At 42.2% G+C, this 26,837-nt stretch overlaps 1 protein-coding gene across 1 annotated transcript; it reads right to left on the bottom strand.

The window, feature by feature from the left end:
- Positions 1–611: 611 nt before the first annotated feature.
- On the bottom strand, positions 612–26,261 carry enpp6 (ectonucleotide pyrophosphatase/phosphodiesterase 6). Its single transcript, XM_085282691.1, has 8 exons — positions 25,761–26,261; positions 20,695–20,874; positions 10,277–10,388; positions 9,290–9,431; positions 8,988–9,167; positions 3,243–3,380; positions 1,803–1,926; positions 612–1,410 (listed from the first exon to the last, which is right to left on the bottom strand). The coding sequence occupies exons 1-8, from the start codon at positions 26,014–26,016 to the stop codon at positions 1,211–1,213; spliced, it is 1,332 nt and encodes a 443-aa protein (XP_085138817.1). The 5' UTR covers positions 26,017–26,261; the 3' UTR covers positions 612–1,210.
- Positions 26,262–26,837: the final 576 nt, after the last annotated feature.

The raw sequence follows: 26,837 nt of genomic DNA, 5'->3' as shown, positions 1-26,837 counted from the left end.
CCTGGGCTCTTCAAATCACGGACAAACAGGATCCCACATTCTTGATCTTTAGTTCACAAACACTTGTTGTAATGACTAACTACTCCTGACATGTTGGAGATGTTTGCTCTTTATACAGTAAAGTTACAGCAGGATACAAATAACATCAGGCTGATCCTGCCACGATTTGTCCCCTCGGTTCAAACAAACAGGATCCCACAGCTGTTTATGTTTTTAAACCCATTTTGCACAGAAAAGCATTTTTTGAAAAATGTATTGATGTTGAATATTATTACACGGGAAAAAACCCAACTACATGTAAAATAATCACAGCGTGACGCCCCTGCCTTTGTAAATGGAGGGACAGTAACATGAAGATTTTTCTTGTAAAACAAAGGGGGGCCTAGCAAAAAAGTTTGGGAAGCACTGTACTAATGTAAGGTGACCTCGAGGGTCTTTAAAGGCGCCTATAAATACAAAGTTTAATCATTGTTACTATTATTATAAATTGCTGTTGTAATTTGGCTCTGTATAAATCAAATTAAATCAATATCCATTATTTCTCAAGTTTTCTATACTGGAGCTCAGGACACTGTGTTACACATTAATACTAACTGCACAACTACGACAATGACAAGCACACTTTTTCAGATTTATTCATATAGATCACTTTTCACAAAAGGTGTGTTACACAGGCTGTCACAGCTTTAAGACAGCTAAGAACGTGAAAACAAGGACCAATAATCAAACACCATAAAGACTGAAAAGCATTTTAAAATCACCCAACAATAAGAAAACAGTCAATCAAAATCAGTGAAAGGTGAGTGTGACGGACCTGTGAAAGGCACTGACACCAAACACAGACGTTTTTGTCACACCAAAGAGGAAATGTGTGACGTGCCACGATGCTCTCACTTACAGCACAAAAAACTGTTGCTCTCAACCAGATTTGCTGCCTGCAACTTTGTCCACTTTCCAAAGACTGAAGGGCTTATTGGCACCAAACCAAAACAGTAACTGTAAAAATAGTCTGTTAGATATCTGGAGGCAGACAGGTAGATTAGGATGCAGTTTATGTGTTGTTGATATTTTATTCTGAATACTATAACGATCTCAAGCTGATTTATTCCCGTCCTCTCACAGATACTTTCTTTCACAAATGTTTCTAGAAAATAAAATAATTTCTAGCTATTATCAAACGCCGTAAACAAACCTGTTAAATCATTTCGGACTATGTTGTCAGTATGATTGCTAGTAGACCAACAGAGTAGATCCAGAAGGGATGAGATACACCATTAGAACTATTCAGCAAGCACTCGACCCGAGACCAGGACCCATTATTGGGCAGAGGATCCACTCCCAACGTCCAGCACATCAGATTATAGATGTCCACCGATCGGATTGGAGCTGCCCGAACATTCATCTTGAAGTCTAAAAGAAATGAAGCAAACAAACGTCTTTTAACCTAAGCAGAATAACAGCATCTGTACACCACAGCTAATGATGTTTTTCTCAGACAGCGTGACAATTCAGGTCAATTTGATTCAATATGTTTTTGGTATATCTTCAATAAATCTGACAGCACAGCTCTTTTACAAAATATTTTCACTGAATAAACCTGAAGTTTCTACATAAGCTGACCTTTAGATGGTGAACGAAGAACACGAAGCATCATTCACCATGAGATCATGACTCATTACTGAAAATACTGCTGCAGAGCCACGTGCACTGTAAACATGCCTCCATCCATTGATGCATACATTCATGCACATGCACAGATCAGTCTGGTGTCTTTTACTCTGTATGCAAAATGTCTTTGTTACCGGGTCCTGTTGCCAAGAAGAAGCCTCTCATGTCAATGAACTCATTGTCGTACCCATGCCAGCCATTTTGCCATGCGGACGCTTCCCCAGAGTCATTTTTCCAATAGGGGAGACTTGCCTTGTTCTGGAAAGGACGCAGATATAAACACAAACAAATGTAGGTGTCATAGATATATATTCATAATACAGTGTATGTGATACAGAAAAACTCTACATTACTGTATATGTGTGACATTAAAATCATTAAGGCAACATCATGTTCATTTTTAAGTCAGCACATGATGAGATTCAGAAGTATTCAAGACCGTGAGGAGAAACTTCGAGCTGCAGGTTTGACAGGATGCAGCAAGAAAGCCAGACGTCAGAATAAGACTCAGAGGCTCGTCTGGGCCACGAAACACCGACACTGGACTACTGAAGACTGGAAGAAGGTTTTATGGATGATGGATCAACATTTGAAATCTTCATGCAGGATCTTTGTACGCCGTGGAGTAGGTGAAAGTTCCACAGTGTGTGGCATCAACGGGCTGGGGCTGTTTGCTGATCCAGGGCCAGTGACTGGTACAGAGACGCTCCCTGAACCAGAACAGCTACCACAGCATTCATGCAGCACCATGCAGGACCCTCTGGTATGCACCGAGTTGGTCAGGGCTTCATCCTACAGCAGGATAAAGACCCCACACAGTCCAAGCTGTGGCAGAACCACCTCAGGAACAAAGAACAAGATGAGCTTGGAAACATGGAGGTCCGGCACAGTCTCCAGACCTAAACCCATCGAGCTGGTTTGAACTGGACAGAAGAGCGAAAGCAAAGCAGCTACAAGGTCCACATTCATGGGAACATCTGCTCCAGATGTGGGAGAAGATTTGATTCGTGTTGTAGAAAGGATTTTTTTTGATGGAAGAAGACGTCTGATTGGAGCAGAGATGAAACATGAGCCGGACACCAGACTGTGGACACCAGGAGCCAAGTCTAAACTGCAGCTCCTCCCCGATTTTTTAACCAATCACATTCATTCTTGTTTGTACCATAATATACAAACTTTGTTCACTTGGGAGTTGCACCCTCTCTTTGTCTGGACAACGGGAGAGGGAGAAACACAAGGGAAGTCAACACAACTAACAACAGGTGCCAACAGTCAGGGAAGACAGTGTGGAAAACTCACCCAGAAAGAAATACTGTACAGTCACAGACTTTACATGAAACCTTTGGCAGGCATGAATAAACAAGACAGAGATGAAATAAACATAAACCAAAACACAAGGACACAAAAACTATAAATGATTAGAAGAGACAAAGTAACCAAATGTTTCTAAAGACGCGTAAAACAATTCAAGACAGAATGAAGAATACAACCCTGGGACCATGCTGCTGTGTAGTATATATGATATATATAATGCAAAATAACAGCAAGTTAAGATCAGGAAGATTGTCCATTACCGGAGCGATAAACCATCCTGGCTCAGCCACTAGTGTAAGGGGGGAAACAAACTTTCCTTTCTTGTAATGGAATCGTTCAGGGATCTCTTCTCTGGCATAGACACCCATGTTAGGGACCTCAGACAATCTGGCAGATACCTGGAATAATAAACAAAATGAGAAGCAGTGTTTGACCCCGTGTTTGCTGTTTTTTGCACTTTTCAATCTTGTTTACTTTTCATTGTTGTGATCTCGCTCATCGATTTATGTTCCTGGTCTCTATGGGTTCAGTTCAGTCTCTTGTGCTTATGAATTTTCTGTCAGTATTAAGTCTCTTTTTGTGTAAGTCAGACGACTTTAGGTCGTTTGACTTCCTCTTGTCCCTGAGTCCTTTCGTCCCCGTAGTCTCCCCAGCCCGTGCATCTCTCACTCCCTCTGTATCATGTCTGTCGTGTGTTTGTTATTCTCTTCCAGTGTCAAGTGTGAGTGTCTTGTCTCTGGGTATCTGTCTCTGTTCTCGCTGTGTTTCCTGTCTTAGACCGTCCTCGTCTCATGTGCTTTGTGTCCACTTTTGCTTCCCCTGTTTTGTTACATCTGTTCCAGCTGTGTTCCTCTGCTGTTTCCACTCTCCTCATCACCTGTCTGTGTATTTTCCGGTCCTTTTCCCTTTGTACCTTTCCCCAGTGTTTCCCAGCTCCTTGTCCCTCCTTGTATTTTGCTTCATTCAGTTCCTGTGATCTGAAAGCTTAAATTTCCTTCGTATTTGTATCTGGACATTGAGCCACATGAATGGCTTGCCTTTGGTTAAGATCTGGTCTCCACAGCTGCCGGTTCAACTCATTGATCATATGCCGTACGGTCGGAGAGCAGTAGGCCCAGGTTTGAATCTGACCTGCGGCCCCTGGTACATGGACGGGGGAGCGAGAGAGGGGAAACACGCAGCACTGTCTTATTCCAATAAAGGCTGAAAGGCAAAAAAATAAATGGTCTCCGTGCATCTGCATTTGGATCCTCTTTGTTTAACACGATCTGCATCCCACACATCTTGACAAAAGTAACATGACAGTGATAATAATTCATCTCAAATACTCTTAAGGTTCTCCCTCTCTCACACACACACACACACACTCACACACACACACATACACACACATACACACGCACTCACACACACACACTCACACACACACACACACACACACACATACACACACACTCACACACACACACTCACACACACACACACACACACACACACACACTCACACACACACACACACACACACACACACACACACACACACACACACACACACACGCACGCACGCACGCACGCACACACACACACACAGGGGAAGAGAGGGAGGAAGAGCAAGCCATGAAGGCCAAGACATTGTCTTAGATCTCAGAGACAGGGCTGCACTGAGACAGAGATATGGGAGGGAACAGAAAAGTTTCTGCAGTATTGAGTGTCTTTGAGATGATGGAGCACACTGGTCTCCATTATCCATAAATGAAAAGGGTTTGAAACCACCAGGACTCTTCCTAGAGCTGGCTACGTGACCAGAAGGTCGCTCTGATAGACCTCCAGCATTGCTCTTTGGAGAGAGAGGAGCCTTTCAGAAGGACAGCCAGAAGCCACTCATTGGTGGCTTCACATGACAGCCTGCCTGGAGTTTGTCAAAAGACTCCCAGACCTTGTAAAAGAAAGTTCCCTGTATGATGAAACAAAGATTGAACTCTTTGGCCTGAATGCCAAGCATCATGTCTACCATCCCTACAGTGAAGAATAGTGGTGGCACAGTTTTTCACAGAAGGAACTGGGAGAGTAGTCAGGGTAAAGAGCAGGCTGTCCTTGCTGATAACCTGCACCACGGTGCTCTGGACCTCAGATTGGAGTAAAGGTTTATTTTCCAACAGGACAAGCCAACATAACAAAGGCTTTGGCTTCTCTGTGAGTGTCATTGCCAGAGCCCATCCTCTCAACACTGGACGTTGGATAAACATGCAGATCATCTACATTGAGTCCATCGGTCCCTGACCAATGCAGGACATCTATACGACGTCCAACCTTGGATGTCAACATTTCAACTTTAAGCTTGGTAAATTTTTTGGAAGTCATGTTGAGGAAAATTTACATGAGTAATATTCTTTTATTTACATTGTTGTATCAATATGTTACATATGAATATGGATTATTTATCAACAATTTATTATGTGTTAGCCTATTGATTTATTCAGTACTTATGTGTTTCTGACCATGTTAAAATGGTCATATTTTAAAATCTGTTAAAATCTGTTGAAATATTAAAACTTTTGAATTCCATATTAAAATGTAAAATAATAATGGTTGAACCCCAAAAAGTTGATTCTGTTTATATGGGCGTAGCGTTCTCAGTGGGAGAAACGCAGAGCAACTGTGGATGAAGGTTTCAGCCTGTCTCAGTGATGCAAAGACTCCTGCATCCAGCATCAGCATGGAGGAGAGGAAGGCACTCACATCACTTAGTGATGTAAACAACATTATCATCCTTCCAGCACACAAGGCTAGGTGCACAGTTTTGCTAAATCAAAAAGACTATCATGAGAAAATGTTGTCACTGCTCAGTGATGAAAATACTTATGAGACCCAGGAAGTGAGAGATGTCATGATGGAGGCAGATGAAACCACGGTCTCGTACGACGTTACATCTCTCTCCACTTGCATCCCAGTCGAGGAAGCGCTGGAGGTAGTTCGAAAGAGGTTACAGGACGACCCCAACCTCAGCAACAGGACCGCTCTCAGCATCGACCAAGTGTGTTTGAACTGTGTCTTCACATACAAGGGTCAGTCCTACAGGCAGAAACATGGGTGTGCCGTGGGCTCCCCAGTTTCACCCTTTTTGTACATGGAAGAAGTGGAAAAGAGGGCTTTGCTATCCTACCCTGGAACACCACCAAGCCATTGGTTCAGATATGTGGATGACACCGGGGTGAAAATCAAATCTCAGGACGTTCCACAATTCATGGATCACATTAACTCGGTGGACCGACACATCAAATTCACCAGGGAGGATATGAACAGTGGCAGCTTAGCCTTCTTAGACTGTGAGATTTCCATCAGTAACGGGGGACATCTAAAAGCTGACGTGTACCGTAAACCTACACATACGGATCAGTATCTAAGGTTTGACTCTCATCATCCACTGGAACACAAACTGGGCGTCATCAGGACGCTACAACACAGAGCGAACACCATCCCCACAGACACAGCAGCCAGGGAGGCAGAAGAACATCAAGAAGGCCCCGAGTAGATGTGGTTATCCCAGCTGGACTTTTGTCAGAGCTGGGAAGGCTCCTAAAGAAAGCTCCAGCCGATCCAGGAGAGAAGGACAACCGCTGCCCACCTGCAGTGATCCCGTACGTGTCAGGAGTATCGGAGCAGCTGAGATGCATTTTTTCTAAACACCAGGTCTCTGTGGCTTTTAAACCCCAAAACACGCTGCGCCAAAAACTGGTCCCCCCCAAGGATCGGGTCCCCGACACAAACCGAGTAACATAATGTACGCTGTTAAGTGCAGGAGGATTGGCAGGATTCATACAGCAGGGAAACCAAACAACCTCTGGCTACAACACAGAAGAGCCACCTCGTACCTCGACCACGGTGAAGTGGGTGGTCCTTTGTGAGCTGCAAATCAGGTAAGCAACAGCCTTTCTACCTTCTCAGGTTTCTACAGTAGAATCACCGTGGCGATCGCTTTGAAGTCTCTTTGTGCGGGGTTTCATCTTTGTTTTGTGCTGTCGGCTTTGTGTTCATAGCAAAATACTAAAGATCATACGTGTGTCCTCATCAGGATTTGGATGTGTGTTGGTGTGTGCAACTGTAGCCTCAGCTTTACAACATGCAATTAATTAGCACAAAGGTAAAGTGTAGCTAGTGAGAACCCAGTGACAACCAATGAGAGAACTGATAAGTAATATCGATAACAGAATCAGAATCCCTACATTCTTATTAATTACCATCTCTAGCCTTTACTACAGTTACCTCCACTTGTTATTTGTGAACTGAATTGAAAGAATGGGCTGAAATCAGGTAAAATGTATTTGTATATGTCATGGTCCTGGGCCATGTTGGCCCAGTATTCTTAGTTTTTGTGTGTTTTGTATTTTGTTCCCTATTTATGCCTTGGTTCCCAGGTGGTTTAGTTAAGATGTTCCTTATTTGGTTACCCCCTGTGTGCCCCTCTGTGTATCTGTGAGCCCTTGTTTCCCCTCCTTGTGTTTTATTCCATGTTTTCCGTTATGTCCGTGCTCTCTCCTCCTGTCTGAACCTCTGTACTTCCTGTTTTACTTTGACAGTGTCTCGTCAGTATGCGTCATGTTGTGTTCACCCCTGCCCTGTCTCGTTACGATTATCTGTGTCAGCTGTGTTCCCCGTGTGCTCCCACTTCCCTCGTTTACCCTCTGTGCATGTATGTCCACGTCTCCCTCAGTTCAGTGTCGCGTTCTCCCTCATGACTGTGTGCCCCGCCGTGTGTTTCCTCGTGAGTCAGTTCCTTAGTGCTTCCCAGTTCAGTTTCATATTATTTTGTATCGCCTTTATCCTCTGTCAGCAATAAAGCTGTATTTTGAGTTCAGTCCTGTTGTCCCGTGAGTTTGTGTTTGGGTCCTCTCCTGCCTGCACACAGCCTGATCATGACAGTATAGCGCTTTACTAGTTCCTAAGGACCCCAAAGCGCATCCAGTCATCCACACATTCACACACTGGTGATGGCAGCTACATTGTAGCCACAGCCACCCTGGGGCGCACTGACAGAGGCGAGGCTGCCGGACACTGGCGCCACCGGGCCCTCTGACCACCACCAGTAGGCAACGGGTGAAGTGTGTCGCCCAAGGACACAACGACCGAGACTGTCGGAGCCGGGGCTCGAACCGGCAACCTTCCGAATTTCTCTGCCATGAGAAAGTTGGGTTGCTTTGCAGTATGATTTGCATCATTATTCATTTGCACCATAAAGTGCTGTCCAATCCATTTTGCAGTAAAGCCCTGTGCACTTGGGAATTTATCCTACTACTTATATCAGCAGTCACAACATTAATAATACTAAGGACCTGACTCTCTTGGTAAACCTATATGTGCATCCCATAACTCTGCCTTTATTGTGTTTACAGATAATGTGGTGAGCTTTGTTCCTTTCCTTCTTCAACCATTTTCATCCCATAATTATGGTAAAAGTTCATCTTGGTTTTAGCTGCCAAAGCTTTATGTGGCTTTCCTGGTCTCGAGTAGAAACAGTGGTTTGCACCTTGTTACAGTTCCACAGAGTTCTGTGAGTTTTGTGTGGATGCTTGCAAAGAGCTGACGTGTTAGCATATAATGTAGTTGCTTCAGCCCATGTCACAGTTTGCACTTTATCTTGTTTTGTCGTGCAATAAAAATACAAAATCCTTTTCATATCTCTAGTCCTCAAAAGTTATAGACAGGTGTGAGTGCTCAGGAAAAAACGATATTTGATGTAATGACATCATTGTAACTGTATTGTCATTATTGAATTCAGTACGCTGAAACTGCATTGTTGAAAAATATTATGATCTAATACTTTGTAATGTGTTATTCTGTATGTAATACAACCATTGGCTCATTCATTTGACTAAGGTGTAGTTTCCTGACAGTCACAAGTTTCATGACATAAAATGGTTGTGATTACAGTGACAATAGCACAAGAGTGCGAGCGCTCACAGAAATGACCTATAGTGCACAGAGAGAGCCAATGACTCTGGTTTCACCTCCTGGAACTTGTTTTCTTCAGGCCAAAGACTGACCACTGGGCCTCTGTCCATCATCTTGACGATGTCTGCCATGTTGATATACTTATCCAGCTCTATGACCTTCTCCATCCAGTGGATTTTTGTCATACCGTGGTCTGAAAACAACATTATATTCAGCTGGTTCACCATGTTCATCTCCTGCAGGAACATCACAAAAACAAGAATGAAAACGTTGAAAGAATGAAAGAACATGAAAACAAACCACATGACAGGAAAAATTGCAGAATCTGCAACTGTAGTGACAGTTATTGTGTTATTACTTTGATTTTGCTGTTGAGTTTCTGCATTGCAAGATCCAGTTGTTGCACAGCTGTTTTGACCTGACGAGAGTCTGGACCAAAGTGATGGCCCTCCACATCAATGTTCTCATAATATATTGCTGCCATGTCTGCTTGGTTTGATCTAAGACACACACACACACACACACACACACACACACACACACACACACACACACACACACACACACACACACACACACACACACAGATTAAATGGTTAGTCTTCTACCTTCTCTAAGTGTTATTTTCTTAAGTGCACCAAAAACTGTCACGCTCATCTTTGCGTCTTGTTGCACTGTCTGTTCTTCTGCTCTCTCTGTGCTGTGCTTCTTACCCAGACTTATCTTTGAATCAGCTCACTGTGCATCACCTAGGACTCTCACCTCTAGTCTCCTCATTCTGGATAAATGTGCCTTCCTACTTTCCACAGCTGACACTGCATTCTAGTTACCTCAGACATCGAATGCTGGAGCTCTGAGTGACATTACACCCATGTTCCAGTAGTAAAGTTAATAAAAGCAATGAAACACAGGCTCAAACTAATAAAATAAGGTGCTTACATTGTATGACATCTTACTGTGATGTGAGGTAGACATTTTCTGTAACTGTCCTTATGTCAGTGAAGCTGCAACAGTTATTGGAGGAACTGTTCAGCTGTTAAGTGTTGCAGCGGACAGCTGTGGTCATCGTGGCTGATGCAGACCTCATTCAGAAAGGGCTGAGCTCAGTTGATGGAGGAACACAGTGTTGATTCAAACTGCATTTAAATTGCAACAACAATAATGAATTCTGACAGCAAACGACCGCTCCCTGTGCAAAACAGACCGTGAATCGATCGGATCTTCTATAGCTCTTTTCTATTGTACTAAGCACTCAAAGTGCTTTTCACAACTTGCCTCATTCGGCCTTTCGTACAGACAGTTTTTCTATCCAGCTAACATTTACACACATTGATATTCATGTTACCTTAAGACTGTTAGTGCATTTGTTATTGATGCTGTGAGATTTTTCTCTGAGGGGTTGTACACGTATTCCTCACAGAAAGATGGACGGACACCCAGAATCTCCACCTCACAGCCTGAAACACATGAAATGACTCCATCATTTACAGGCACCTCTGTAAACAGTTAACATGCTATGATAGCCCATTACCTGTATGTCATAGACAATAATTGCTTATTATGTTGACCAGCAGCCATCAGAGTGTATGTGTGTTGTTATTCTAACAAAAGAAATTACAGCAGTTTCCCTTGGTTGTCATTGTCCCTCTCTGAACCTGGGTTTAGTGTTTTTGGGGTCAGGAGTCTTTGTATTGTAATCTTTGTGTTTGGTTGGTTATCGTTCTGTTATTGCTGGAGTTCAGCTTCATTGTTCCCTTGTGTTTACTCGTCTTCTTTATTTTCTGATGGTTTGTATAAGTTGGTAACACTTTCTATTGCAACCTGCAACTAAGGCGCAAGTACCCTGTAATTACATGTAATGTCAGCTAACAAGTCGGGTTTTTACTGGAAACAATGAAATAATTACACTGAAAGAATTTATTTATTTCCACATCTTCAGTACGCTTTTCAGGGCATGGGCCATATTATGGAGTGACTTACTGAGTTGTGACAACTGCTGTGGCTTCATGCTGAGAGAGAGCACTTCAGATGTGATGCTAGCTTTAATAGTGTTGATGGAGAAGTATAAAGAAAGCCAGAAGGAGCTGCACTGTGGATCTAGAGAACGGCTGGTGCAGTGCATGTATGAGGACAGCGAAACAGTGGTAAAGAAACCAACTCTAAGCCCGTTCTTATTCGCAGTGGTGATGGACAGATGAGGTCAGGCAGGTGTCTCAGGGGGGTTGCTGAGGACATTGGGATCTGTAGTGATCTAGATGGAAGAGAGCCTAGAGAGGTGGAGGTATGCCCTCGAGAGAAGAGTCAGAATACATGTGTGTGAAGTAGCAGCTGATTTCAATCTGTGTGTCAGAGGATTTGGACATTACTTTTATTGTCACTGCACAAAAGGATGAGAGGAAGATGTTAAAGTGGAGACTGCTGCAGGACAGAACAACAGCATCATACTGTTAAACACAACTGCAGCTCTTCACAAGCACAGACAGCACGGTAGCGCTAAGCCAGCCAAGAACCCGGAGTGATGTTAAAGCTGTCCCCAGACCAGCACTGTGATAAAGTCAGCCGCCATTTGCAGTGAAGCCAGGCGGTGCCGAACACAAAATTTCACAGCTTTAAAATGAATTTGTTTCATATGTTTTTCTTATGCGTGTAAGAAAAATAATTAATAAATCACTGCGAACAAATTTCACCCGTTCTTTTGGAGGTATATAATGAAGCTCTAACTAAAGGATGCTTACCTTCAACCATGTATGATAGCACTATCTCTCTAATCCACAAGCCTGGTAAGGATCCTTTGGAACCTGGTTCGTACAAACCAATAAGTCTATTGAACGTAGATAATAAAATATTGTCAAAACTTCTGGCTATGCGATTAGAGATGGTTCTCCCAACAGTTGTGTCGGAGGACCAAACGGGATTTGTAAAAAATAGACAGTTATCTTTTAATATTAGAAGGCTATTCAACATTATATATACACATAATACTTCTGATCACTCTGAAATACTACTCTCATTAGATGCAGAGAAGGCCTTTGACAGGGTTGGGTGGGATTTCCTCTTCTCGACCCTGTCAAAGTTTGGCATAGGCCCTAATGATATCTCCTTTGTTAAGCTGCTTTACACAAAACCTAAGGCCTCGGTTAATACAAATAATATAACTTCTAGTCCTTTCCTCCTCCACCGCTCTACAAGACCAGGGTGCCCTTTGTCCCCATTGCTATTTGCACTTGTCATAGAACCTCTCGCCATTCAATTACGCTCTGCAAAGGATTATAAACGAATAAGGAGATTTGGTGTAGAACATAAGGTGTCTCTCTATGCAGATGATTTGTTGCTATATATCACTGACCCTACTAAATCATTGCCAAAAATTATGACAGTTTTAACTGAATTTGGGAAAATTTCTGGATACAAAATCAACCTAACAAAAAGCATATTGTTTCCTGTTAGTTCTTTAGAAAAATTAGATAGTGCTACATTGATCTCGTTTCCTTATACCATCTCAAATATCTTCAAATATCTTGGAATAAATGTAACCCGTGAATTCTCTGGCCTTTTTAAATATAATTTTATTAATTTATACCATCAAACTGAACAGAACTTGGAAAGACTGTCTAAACTGCCCATCTCGCTTGCTGGCTGAGTAAATATCATTAGGATGAGCACTTTACCCAAATTTTTATTTTTGTTTCAATGTATCCCAATATTGATCACAAAAACCTTTTTTAAGAAAATAGACCAGTTAATCTCTCAGTTTATCTGGAACAAGAAGACACCCAGAATAAAAAAGATATTTCTCCACAGAGCCAAGATTACAGGAGGAATGGGGTTGCCTTGCTTTCAGCTCTGTTATTGGGCCTGTAACATACGTTGTATGTCATTCTGGGGCGGGGAACATAGACCTGATTGGGAACGGATGGAAAGTTTGACTTTTTTCTCCAATACTCTTAAATCTTTGGTTCATTCAAACTCAGATCTGGGTGAGCATAAATGTAAAAATCCGGTAGTGTCTGACTCACTAAAAGTTTGGTCTCAGATTAGAAAACATTTTCATTGGCGTCAATGTTCAATCTTTACACCATTAATCCATAACCAAGCATACACATTGTTCTCAGGATCCACATTCCAGTTATGGACTTCCAAAGGGATACACACAATCAAGGATCTGTTTATAATCTTTTTCCTTCGTTTCAACAACTTCAGCAAAAATTTTCCATAGAAAACAGAGATTTTTTCAAGTATTTACAAATACGTCATTTTATTAAAGAAACGTTTCCATCCTTTCCCAATGAACCACAAAAACTGGTTTCAGATGATCTGTTCTTAATGAACCGGCTAAAGAAAGGAGCTATTTCTAGGATCTACAACCAACTTTTGAAAATAGACAGTACAACTACACTGGACCACTTGAGAAATGCTTGGAGTGAAGAACTGGCTACTAACATCACTGAAGATCAATGGACTAAGGCACAAGAACTGGTTCACTCCACTTCTGTCTGCTGCAGGCACGGACTGCTACAATTTAAGGTCCTGCACAGACTCCATCTGTCTAAACTGAAGGTTTCAAGGATGTTTCCAGGGGCTGACTCAAGATGTGATCGATGTGGCCAGAATTCTGCCTCACTGTCACATATGTTTTGGACATGCCCCAACATCGCCACCTACTGGTCTAAAATATTTAAAATTCTGTCTGACATTTTTAAAAAACAGCTCCCCCCAGACCCAGTAATGGCACTATTTGGTGTAGCTACAGTCAAAGACTTAAATAATAAACAAATTCATGCTCTGAGTTTTATAACATTGCTTGCAAGACGACTTATATTTCTAAATTGGAAGAATAAAGCCCCCCCAACTCATTCTGCTTTGTTAAGAGACACAATGCATCATTTACATTTGGAGAAAATTAAATTCTCATTAAGAGATAATGTTAAACAGTTCTACCTAAGCTCTTTATAGATTACTTTAATAAGTAAAACTGGGAGGTGTGGCCTCCTCCCATATCTGCCCCAAGATTATATACATGGATGTGCGCAGGTGTTGTTGTTGTTGTTTTTTTCGGGGTTTTTTTTGGTTTTTTTTGTATGTATTCTTCAGGGTGGGTGGGGGGGGGGGGTTCGTTTGTTTTGGGGGTTTTTTTGTTTTTTTTTCCTCTCTCCCTCCTTTGAATATACTTATTTAGGATAATAAATGTGACCTTTAAGACCTTTTGCACTGCAAATCACAAAAACTATTCCCAGCTAACATTTCTTCATTCATCCATTTTCAATTTAATAAACAGTTTGTGTGCAAGAATATTTTTTTTGTTTCTTCTTCATCTTTTGAAAAAAGATTTTTTGTCTTAGCTTACAACTTCATATTTCACATGAATCCTATAAATATCTTTGATGTTGTGCAAAATTCTCGCGTTGTTTACTGATATTTTGTGTAAGAGACACCAGACTTTTACCTACTGTAATTTTTAAGTACTCTTCAGGCTTTATGGAGGCTTTAAAATTGTTTGGACATTAGCTGCTTTTAAAATAAACTTTCATTCTTGAAGATGAATATTTTATTTTATGGAGTAATTAATCCTGATTTGATCCACCATGTGGCAGCAGCTTCATTGTCCAACACGACAATGATCCCAAACACACAGTAAAAACAAACCTTGATAGAAGAACACCTCAGAGTAACTTGGAACCTCCCAGAAAACACGCTCAAAGCTGCTCACAGGTTTTCAGCTAACGACCCTGCATCAGTTTGGAAGGTCACCAGCCACAGAAGACCATCGACCCACGCTGTGGAGAGGTATCAACTGGCCGACAATCCCAGTTTCACACCCCTCAGCCCCCCACGCCATGTAACATTTCCCCCTGCCCTCCCCCACACCTATCAGGACATGTGAAAAAAGTTCCCTCCTGCGTCAAACAAGCCACAGTTTTCCCAAAAAACCCTTTAAGGACTGCAGACCTGTCGTCTGACATCTCCAGTTGAGAGATGTTGACGTCACATCCTCCCCTGCAGTTTGTTTACTGGTCAAACAGGTCACTGGATGATAGTTTGAACATGTCAGCAGATCACAAACTTGACCTGACAGACAGGAAGTGGCAGGCGAGTACGGGATGACATCCCACATCTGGAAAATCAGCAGTGGCACGCTCACAGGGGCAAAAAGCATAAAAAGGCATATTCTGTCATATTCTTGTGTCACTCCGTTATGTGGAAATGACTTCAGGAAGTTTGTAGACGTATTAAAATCAGTTTTATCAAGATGGTAAATGGACTGATTCTGACAACTTGGGCATTCACCCATTCACTGTTTCTAAGCACGTGCTAGCTAACATTCACACTCTGATGGATGCAGCATGGGATTCATATCTTGCCCAAGGACACTTGGCATGATCGAACCACCAACCATCCAGTCAGTAGGTGACCTGTTCTCCACCTGAGCTACAGCCACAACCCTCAAAGCTTCATTTAAAACAAAAAAACAGCAATTTAAAAATCAGACAAATATTCTGACAGACTGGTTGATGAGACTCAATGATATCATGATGATGATGATGATGATGATGATATCATAGTGACTAACAATCACAAGATCTAATACACAAAATGTATAAAACAGATGTCAGTTGTTAGTAATATCTACTATACTATAAAACCTCTAAACTTATTACAGAAGAAAGCGATACGAATGATTCATAACGTTAATTATAGAGAACATACAAATAAATTATTTATAAAATCGAAATTATTAAAATTAGGAGATTTAGCGAAATTACGGACACTATTAATTATGTTTAAGGCTAAAAATAATATTTTGCCCTTTAAGTTACAAAGAGTATTTTATTGTGTTCAGGGGGAGAAGACAGCAGAAGGAAATTTTATTTTAAGCATCAGTTAGCTAGAACTACACAGAGATTAATGAGTGCAACGGTTAGGAGTATACGACTGTGGAAGTCTCTTCATTATAATTTAAAGAATCATATAAGTTTACATTGTTTTAAAAAGTGTCACATGCTTAAAACGATAACTGAATATGAAGAATGTGAATGAAATTGGAGTTCATTGAAAAAGGATCCATTATAATTTTTTGTTTTATTTATTTAATTGTATTTTCTCCTTGTTACTATGTGGAGTGGTACATTCTGATTGTAAATCTGTTGTTTGGTTTGTGTTAGGACCGGAGAGAAATGTTAATATTAGTTTGTTCCCTGATTTTTGGTGCCCACTTGTAATATAAGTTGGATTGTAGATAGGGGGCGGGGTTTAATGAGAACATTTTCTTCTTCCTGCTCCTTTTCACACATGGTTGTAGTGCTTTTTGATAGAAAGTGTGGTTGGTTTGTTTGATCTGTTGTACCAAGTGTGAAATAAATAAATAAATGAAATGAAATGACAAAACTGATCTGTGGGGCTGGGAGAAATGTTTGCATGGTTGCTCAGTGTGATAAACCAGATTAAATGCTAATGACGTGTTAATCGTCTCCTACCTTTGCACCTATAACTAATTAACTAATTAAATATTAGGTTGGACACTCTGTTGCAGGACATGTTGCATTTGGAGCGTTCCTTTCACAGCCAACATTTCTGGAGAAAGCATTAAAATGAATCACACAATGGAGATATACTAAGATTAGCAGCAGGAAAAACTCCCTTTTAACAGGAAGAAACCTCCAGCAGAACCAGGCTCAGGGAGGGGCGGGGCCATCTGCTGTGATTGGTTGGGGTGAGAGAAGGATAAAGACATGCTGTGGAAGAGAGACAGAGGTTAATAATAACTAATGATTAGACACAGAGTGGTGTATAAACACACAGTGAGTGAAGGACAAACATAGAAAAAGGAAAATAACCTCGACCTATTGCAGCGCAACTCAGGGAGGATTCAGGGTCACCTGATCCAGCCCTAATGATACGCTTTATCAAGTTTTCAGCCTAATTTCAAAAGTAGATATTGTGTCTTCGCTAATGCTGAAAGTAAGCAGGCATGACCGTAATAGTTGGTCGTTTGTTTGGAAAGCTAGCGCATAGATGGGAACAATTACCAATAGTTGTACATCACCGAAAATTGCAAAAGTACACTTTGAGTATGAGTGACCCTAACATCTCAAGGTCTGAACCAGACCGACCAAGTCAAGATCAAGTTCAACCTGAATCACAAGGCACACTCAAACACTGCTTTAGTGGTAAGTAAGTAAAACTTGGTTTCTATAGCGCCTTTCAGGATAAACCTCACAATGTACTTCACAACAATATAACAGGGAAGGAAAATGGTGAGAGTGTGCGGAGTCCACAGATCTGAAACTCATAGAATGAGGCAGGTTAGCCTTCTGTGACTGTGAGATTTCCATCAGTAATGGAGGACATCTAAAAGCTGACGTGTACCGTAAACCTACACATACGGATCAGTATCTAAGGTTTGACTCTCATCATCCACTGGAGCGCAAACTGGGCGTCATCAGGACGCTACAACACAGAGCGAACACCATCCCCACTGACACAGCAGCCAGGGAGGCAGAAGAACATCAAGAAGGCCCTGAGTAGATGTGGTTATCCCAGCTGGACTTTTGTCAAAGCTGGGAAGGCTCCTAAAGAAAGCTCCAGCCGATCCAGGAGAGAAGGACAACCGCTGCCCACCTGCAGTGATCCCGTACGTGTCAGGAGTATCGGAGCAGCTGAGACGCATTTTTTCTAAACACCGGGTCTCTGTGGTCAGATTGACCCAGAACAGAAGAGATGTCACATGTCATCTGCATCACTACAGAAAACGGAAAAAATCTAAATTATAAAAGAAAATTGTAAAATAATCAATGCCGGTGTTTCTGACACTTTTAAATTTGCCCCGGGTCAAATTAACCCAGGAGCATAATTGGTGTTCCTGGAAACCAACATAACAGGAGGGTTAAACCCCAAAACACGCTGCGCCAAAAACTGGTCCACCCCAAGGATCGGGTCCCCGACACAAACCGAGTAACATAGTGTACGCTGTTAAGTGCAGGATTCATACATCGGGGAAACCAAACAAGCTCTGGTGGAGAGGATGGACCAACACAGCAGAGCTACCTCGTCAGGCCTGGACTCTGCAGTCTATCTACACCTACAGGCCAGTGGACACTCTTTCAATGATGAGGATGTAACATCCTGGACAGGGAGGAACGCTGGTTTGAGGGCGGAGTCAAGGAGGCCATTTACGTGAAAAGGGAAAGACCATCTCTGAATGGAGGAGGGGCCTAAGGGTACATCTGTCACCATCTTACAATGCTGTGATTGCAGCCATTCCCCAACTCTGTGAATGGGACTCGTGGCCATTGATCAGTGGTTGTTAATCAGTGGTCATGAGAATTTGCATAATTAAGATTTAGGAACTGACCTCCCAGCCCATTGTTGCTTCAGTGGTTTCAGTCATTATGCAAATGTCCTGTTTATAAGATTGAAACCTGCAGTCAGCTGAGACTGAAGACGTCACCGGGATGATTGAGCATGCATCAAGACAGAATAAGGTGTTTGGTCCCCTATTTGTGGCACCTATACCAGCTGTCACAGAGAGAGAGGCATGCTACACCCTGGAAATGTTACCAGTCTGACATATACAGCCTTTTTTCACTAGTGCCTACTTGTGTCAGGTGGGCACGGCTCAACTCGTTTTTAGGGTTTTCCATCAGGTGGTGGTACCCAGTGTTGGTCAAGTTACTTGAACTTCCCCAAAAAAGTAATCCCGTTACTTTACTGATTACTTATTTTCAAAAGTAATTAATTACTTAGTTACTTTTTAAAAACACGATTTACAACCTGAACAGGTGATAAAGCGATAGATCTTTTTAAAACTTGTTTTATTAGTTTTAATCTTTTAACTTTATGCATCAAGCAAAAATTTAATTATCTGCAACATTCTCTGACTGGAAGAAATTAGTTTAACATTTAAACCTATTTCCTGCACATTCCAGCTCATAAAATAAAATATTTTTTGTGTTTACACTCAGTCTTTCAAATAGATGCAAGTAAAACACAGCAGAAAATAAATAAAGTCAAAGACTCAGCGGTCCTGTTGCTCTATTTTCACCTGTAAAGCAGGAGTGGGGTAGGCGGAGGGTTACCCTGGTGCAGGTGTGCCGCGGTCAGTGGAAGAATCCGCGAGTTTCTCTGTGAGTTTCCCATTACGTCGTAGCTACTCGGTGCTTGTTTGGAAGTTTAGGGGTTTTTTCGCTGTAAAAAGAAGTTTTCTTCCCACGCACAGCGGACACTAATGTTTTTGTCACTTTTTATGGAATCAAACTCAAAGTAAGGTCAGTACTTCCACGCTTTAAACGCTGCACGCTCATACTCTCTCTGCACTCGATATATGATCCACTGTTGATCTGCACACAGCTGTTGTCACCAACGTCACACTCGCTTACGTCACTGTCGTGAGACATTCTCGCAAAAAATCACGGTTTTAGTAACGCAGTAACGCAGCGTTCCTACGGGAAAGTAACGGTAATCTAATTACCGTTTTTGCAATAGTAATCCCTTACTTTACTCGTTACTTGAAAAAAGTAATCAGATTACAGGAACGCGTTACTGCCCATCTCTGATGGTACCTGGTAACAGGAATCTTTTCAGTACCTACTCAGTCAAGGCTCAAATCGATCTGAGGTAATCAGAAAATGTGACATCACCAGACTGCATGTCGCCAATCAGGTACTAAGTTGCGTCACCTGATAAGTCATGAAAGCGTCTCCTTCATGAAAATCAAAACTGCCACTTTTGGAACAGCGGAAATGAGAAACACAACAGCGTGGTCCCCGAGTCTGACGGATACACCATGAACGTCAAGTCTAGTGGAGCCAAGTAGCTACTCGTGGAAAAGAGACCGTCAACCATTCATGCTTACATTTATAGCTACAGTTGAGAATCACAAATGAAACTAATCCTGTACATGACTTTGGACTGTGGGAGAAAGCCACAGCGCCAGAGAGAATCCACACAGAACACCACAGCACTAAGAGTCACACTGCTGTGCCACAGGAGTGAACTAAAGCAAACTGAAGGTTGCAACAATTCCTAAAGATCCAGAAACACAGTCACAGCCACCTCGAGGTGAGGGATCACAGGCCTTTAAGAAATCACTGAGGTTTGGAGGAGGTGATAACAAATAGCTAACAGTGGCTGCAGCCATTTACTGAGCAGACGAACTGGACCTGAGCTGGTAACTCACTCTGATACCAGACTGGTTGAATTACTCAGATTCCTGAAGGCTGACGGCCGCCGTCCTTTCTTTACATGACCTGAGGATTGTTAGGTTATTATATAAGTCTACGCCATCATAACGGCTGTTTTCAGCAGCATAAACAATAGTGAAGGTAAATCCTTTATACCTTAGGTTGTGTACATATCTTGTTTTATTTGACTTTGACTGTACCTAAAATTAAAATTCGACGTCAATGACGGCACGTCAGCACGATCCAAGGGTTCCTTTGTTTTCTTTTAACCACGGATGCAGTTAAACCTTCAAACATTGCAGTGTCTAAAATGGAAACCAACGAAAGATGTTTTTTTTCTCATTTGAATATTTATTATCACTCGATAATCAGACGAAAGCATTTCTTATCCGATTACTTGACGGAATAATTGATGCTGAATCGACAGTTGCTTCCCTATTTTGGTCACCAAAACTGTGAGCGCTGATAAATGCTACTTTTAGCTAATGTGCAGTTTGCAAATAACAGCTTGCCATTGCATTTCCACTTACCACCTTAATAAACAGACAACTTCAGATAGAATTTCACATTGATCGTGTGCACGTACCTGGCCAGTAGTACATGAAAACCTTCCTTCCCAGCTTCTGCAAGGTGACCCACAGTGGTTCTGACCCGTCCCACCAAATTGGCAACCGGCTGTCAGGATTGGTCCCAATTAGGAATTCTTTCTTGGAGACTTCATCCCACATGTAGTTTCCAGTCATCTGATGAATATCACAATGACGGCCTAATAATAAGAACAATAATAATAAAAAGTAACATTACACTGTATGCAAGACAAAAGTTGCCCCACAGCTCAGAGCACATCGCTTCGTAAATCATTATTAAACCCATAAAAACCTTTGTTTATGATAGTTCTGCTGCCTGGAGCAAAGCCTGTAATCCCAGAGAACCCCACAGAGGAACCTACGGGGTTCTCTAGTTCCTGTGTTACACTGATCATCCTGTGCTCAGGCAATAATCTGGATTAGCTCACAGAGCCACAGGAAACATTACCGGCTGCAATACTGAAATATTTTCTCCCAAAAAAACTTTAAATAAAAACATCAGGTAAAAAAATATCTAATGAAATCAAACATGTTCAAATTACAAAGATGGGCCGCCGTGCATCAGCCCTACAAACACTGACAGCAGCTCATTGGTTCATTTTCATTATTCACACTGGATTGTCCAATCAAATCTCTTAATGCCACTAGGCCCTCCTCTACCTTTACTGTGCTTCCCTCGAACTACCTGCTGCTCCAGATCACACGTAACTGCATGTCCAGCCGTAGCACGCTGACGACCTTCTTCCTCTTACAGACGCTCCTTCATAGCCACTCGTGTTTAGCTCCACTCAGATTCTTTTATCACCACACAAACTTCACCTTTTTAAATAAACAGCTTAACCTGTAATCATGACAGAACAATCTGGCCACCCTCTGGACCCAGACCTGACCTACTTCTATGACCCGTTAAGAGGTGAACACAAGTCTTCGGGCCCCTGGTTCAGCAAGTAATAATAATAATATTAATGACTTAGATGTGTATAATGTATTTATCTTTCAACAAACCCAAAGATGCTTCACAACAGTATAAATAAACAAAAACAAGACTAAAGGTTCAAGGTTTCGTTGAAGACTTGAGTTTTGAGAAGTTTCAGTGACGGGCTCGTGTGAGGGTGAGGGGCCGCCACACAGGGGTGGAGGTGGGCGTGTGGGACAGAAAGCAGACCCATAGCTGAGGATGCAGCAACCCAGACTGTGTGTATGGGTGCAGCAGAGGTACTGAGGGGCCAGGGCATTGAGGGATTTGGAAGTAATGCAGGACTTGAGCAGGAGATTTCTGAGGGTGGCGTTGATGTTTCCAGAGCTTAGTGCCTCATAGAAGCCTGGAGGAGCTCTGGACATACTGGAGCTGCTCCATTATAGTTATCAAGCCAGGTGGTGACAAGGGCACGGATGAAGGTTTCTGCTGCAGTTAGTGAGTGATGGCTCAAGTCAAGAGATGTTTCTTCATCATCATCTTCATCATCCTCATCATCAGTGGGGCTTTGGGGGCCACGACGAGAGCTCTGTTAGTCGACATCCATATTTGGTTTCGTGCGGACAGTTGGCAAGTCGTCGCTTGGTGATCGATGGTCAACTGCAGGCCATTCACGCGAGATCTGCTTCCAGCTCCCAAAACTCCAGCTGCTGTTAGCTGGTGCACGTTCTCGTGTTGCAACTCTAGCAACCACGTTGATCTCCCTTTCTCAGCTTGACTCAGGGCACTGCTTCTCAATTGTTTTCTGTTACGCCCCCTCAGGAAGAAGAAAACATTTCACGACCCCCACTCTCCCCCCCACTATAATTAGTATCACTGTCTATAAAATTGTTATTATAAGCACATCTTGAGGGTTTGTTTGCTGCACTTCATACCTCCTGCTCTGTGCAGTGTGGGACTGGACTAGAAAGAGAGAGCAGATTTCTCCTGTTTTGGCTTCCTGTTAAATCCAGAATTCAAAATCCTGCTCCTCACATACAAGGTCTTAAATAATCAGGCCCCATCTTATCTTAATGACCTTGTAGTACCATATCACCCTATTAGAGCACTTGGCTCTCGCTCTGCAGGCCTACTTGTTGTTCCTAGAGTATTTAAAAGTAGAATGGGAGGCATACGTCATTTTGTGCGGCCGCTCTAAGTGTACTGATATGACTTTACATCTTCTATGAGAGTTTGTGTTTTATTGTGTCCAGATGTGTAATTAAAAAAACATGTACAGCTCATTCATGAAGAAGAAAGCTTTGTAACTATCCCCACTAGTGAAGAGTGTGACATTTCCACACCCCTGAGGTCTGCAGAGCTGTTGTAATGGAGGTCCCTTTATATGCACTTAAACTTCTGTCAAAAGGGTCACATGACTCGGATACGCACAGAGTGGTTTCCTTTATCATGTGGTTGAACTTTGCACAGCTGTAGGCTTTGTTTCTGTTGAAGGTACGTTGCAATGCACAGCGGTCAAAGGTCAGCCGGTTTGAACATGTGCAAGTACTCCTGGTTACGCTGTGCTCGGCTCAGCACAACAGGAACCTTTATTGCGTGGCAATAGAAACGAATGGGTTTCAGAGCGCACGCCGCGTCCTTTTATTACAGCCCCTTTCACACAGGGCACAGCTGGGGTTTCCCATGATGCACTGAGGGTTTCTCCTTCACACCTTTAGCACTGTCGCTAAAGTGCTCAGCTGTCTGATTGCTGGGTTTCTTTGTATCAGGTTATTGTAGCGTTTTAATCTTACAATATTGTGCGCTACATAAATTGGATTGAACTTTTTATTTGACTGTAACATGTAACATATGAAATATGTATCGTAGACTTAAAAGGTGGGTATTCGCCGGTGCGTGCCATAAGAGTGTGTGAGCTGTGTGTGAGGTTGGCCCATTAAAACCAGCGTTGGCCTCAGTTTCGCTATGTGCTTCTAATTTTATCGTATGTTTGTGCTGACAATGACTTTCTTTAAGTCTTTTAAGAGTAATATATTACTTATTACTTTTATTGATAGTAATGCAGTATGTTACTCAATTATTCGCAGAGAAAGTTACCTGTTTCACCCCTCGTTACATTACTTTCTCACCACTCTATAAAATGACCTGAAATGCATCGTCACAAGTTAACAATATATACCTTACAGTCCCACACACCAACACAACTCCCTACCCTCATGAAGTATTTACATATGCACAAAATCAACGAAACCCAAAGCAAACATCAAGTGTAAAGAAACTTCAGAACAGTTACCACCAAGAAACAGAGGCTGCAAGCCTTTTGTTAGGTTGAGGTCTGGCTGCTAGTCTGGGGTTCACATACACTAGACTGTACTATCACTCCAAGTTCTTGGCTTATTTTCTGTTAGTGTGTTTATGTGGATGCTTTCTGAACTTCTGTTATCCATATGAAATGAGTCTGTGTCAGTCCTGGGCACAGTTTGCATTTTATCGTCACACTCTTATCGTATGACATGGGCTGCCCACACTCAGGTCCAGACCAAAAAGGCTAGGCAGCGCCTGTATCACCTACGACAACTGAGGAAGTTCAGGGTCTCTCCAGCGATCCTCAGGACTTTCTATACAGGCGCTGTGGAGAGCATCCTCACACAGAACATCACATCCTGGTTTGGAAACAGCTGTGTGAAGGATAAAAAAGCTCTTCAGAGAGTGATCTGTACAGCAGAACGCTGCTGCAGGACTGCTCTCCCTCCCTACAGGACATTTACGTCAGGACTTGCTGGACTAGAGCAACTCTGATTTTGAAGGACCCGTCCCATCCCAGCAACAAACTGCTGCCTGAAATCAGGCAGAAGGTTCTGCACCATCCGAACAAGAACAGAGAGGCTCAAGAGGAGTTTCTATCCTCAGGCCATTGTGTGTTGAATCAGCCCCCCCCCCCCCCCCGCCAAGAGTTCTGGCAAACAAAAACTGCTCTGGATTTTAGCACATTACAGTTCTACTGACTTTTCTGTTGTATAAATGACAGAAAATGACAATAACACTGCACACAGTCTCCAAAATTGTCTTGTAATTTTGTATCACATTTTTCTTCTGTTATACTCTCGTAATTATTGTAACAAATTCAAATAATTTATTGGCAAACAAAAGTAGATTTTTTTTGAGTAAAAATTATTTATGGGCAAACAAATATTTATGCTTTAACAATTTATATTTGCGTGTTACTTTAAGGTACGCATAGAGACATATCTCCAAAGTATTTTTTTCTATTTTGTATAAAAAAATCAAAAGACTGCTGGCAGATTTACACATTTACAGTATCAGTATTGGTCATAAACCTTGTTCTGTGTGTACCCCTGAATATTTGCTGTTCTCTTATACAGCACAACCCAAACTCATCAGTATTGTGATGTTTAAATCTCCTCTGTGTAGATAGAAGCCTTTTCATGTGCCATGTTCAGATAGTTAACTTCAATTATTACATATTATACAATTAAACTAACTGCAGACAGACTTTCTTTTTAAATTATTTCGACAGTATAAAGCTAATGTTTAACTAGGCAGTCAGAGATTACAGAGAAGTCTCTTATTATCAGTTAAGCAGCGTAAAAAGAAGCATCCAAACAGCTTTGGAGAAAGTGAGAGCTTCCCCGTCTGTGAGCAGGCAGTCCCAGCTGAAACTCTGAACACAAACTGATCCCGTCAGGAAGATGACTTAGGATGCAAGGCTTGAAACTATCCCAGCCGCCATTACACTGCTGGACAACACAGGAATGTGCAAATCGCACACGGACTCTAATGACTAATGTGTCGTGTAGACGGCTGGATTTTAATCACCTACTTTTTCTATTTATGTGTTTTTTGTTGTTCTCTCACGGCCTCAAAGTTAATGCGCTTTTATGTATAATTAAAAGGCCTCTCAGGGCGCCTCTAGTGTAACTTTTATGTTCTTGGGTTTTACATGTTTTACATGTTTTACATGTTTTACATGTCCGGGTAATTAGATCTGGTTGTTTAGGGCCTAAAACATTTCCCCAGCTGATTAAATCAAACGTATTTGTTTGATCAGCTGGGAGTTACACCTAATGTCTTCTTACAATATCAGTTATTGTGTTAGAAGCTACAGAGACGCATAAAGAGACGGATTACCTGTCATCAAGGAATAATAATTAGGGTATGACAAGCTTGGGAAGTCCGGCGTTAAGTGGTCAACCTTCACACCATTTTCCACAAGCTCACGAAATCCGGGTAAATGGTGCAGGTCATCCATGTAGTCGTAGCGGAATCCATCGATCAAGAACACGAGTAACGGGTGCGCCTCGACACCCAGCTGTCCTGCGTCAAACAGCAGCAGCAGCAGCAGGACGGTCCGAGGGCAGAACGCAGGAGTCTTTCTGCTGGACATGACATTAACGCATGATCTGCTTCTCTGTCTAAAACTTTATGGCAGAGGGAGTTTGCCCCTGTGCCGCAGCAGCAGCTACCAAAGGTTTCTCAGTGCGCACTCGATGCGAACCTGTTGGCTGTGCCGATCACTGATCATCGACTTCCGATAACAGCATTCGTGCAGAGAAAGATTCATAGACGGGGCAAATGTGTATTTTATATTAACATGAAAATAAATACTCCACCATCATGATTTCACCAACATAGCACCTAGTTGATAGGAACTACTTCTCCTTCCGCCTGTCACTATCCAGAGGTAACTATGAGCCTCGTCAGTCAGCCTATGAGGGGCTGCACGAGAACATTAAACATGCGCGGTGGTCGCCCGTCAGTATCCGCCTAAAGATCATCCACAGCCATGCATGTTGTTCTCGAGCACATTCAAGAAGCATTTCATTGATGGACTTCAGGCTCAAAATCATATCGCTCACATTTGAAACCCTTAACTTTTCTCCGCGGCTCATAAGACTTTATAGGACTTATTGTTGAATTTAACTTTGTTTTTGCGTGATGAAAAGATGACGTATTCTGCTCCTCCCAGAGAGGTTTGTTCAGTTCTCTCCTCCTTCATTCACTTCCGTGGAGAGGCATTGGTTCTTAAGTTACTGCCAGCCACAGCCTAAATGGCTCACATGTTACTATCATTTATATGTTGAGGCATCTGACAATCAATATTATTTGATTGTCAGATCAAATAATATTGATTGATTAGCCTCCCCCCTACTCCCCCCCAACCTCTTTGTGTCTGTGTGTACGTGCACACCCCTAAAAGTGCACCCT

The sequence above is a fragment of the Mchenga conophoros genome, linkage group LG2, assembly GCF_057382185.1.
Source record: "Mchenga conophoros isolate Kocher_MC1m ecotype Shallow Benthic linkage group LG2, M_conophoros_male_GT1.1, whole genome shotgun sequence".
Lineage (NCBI taxonomy): Eukaryota > Metazoa > Chordata > Actinopteri > Cichliformes > Cichlidae > Mchenga > Mchenga conophoros.
Note: the sequence above shows the minus strand (reverse complement) of the source record. Positions and strands in the feature narration are given on the sequence as shown.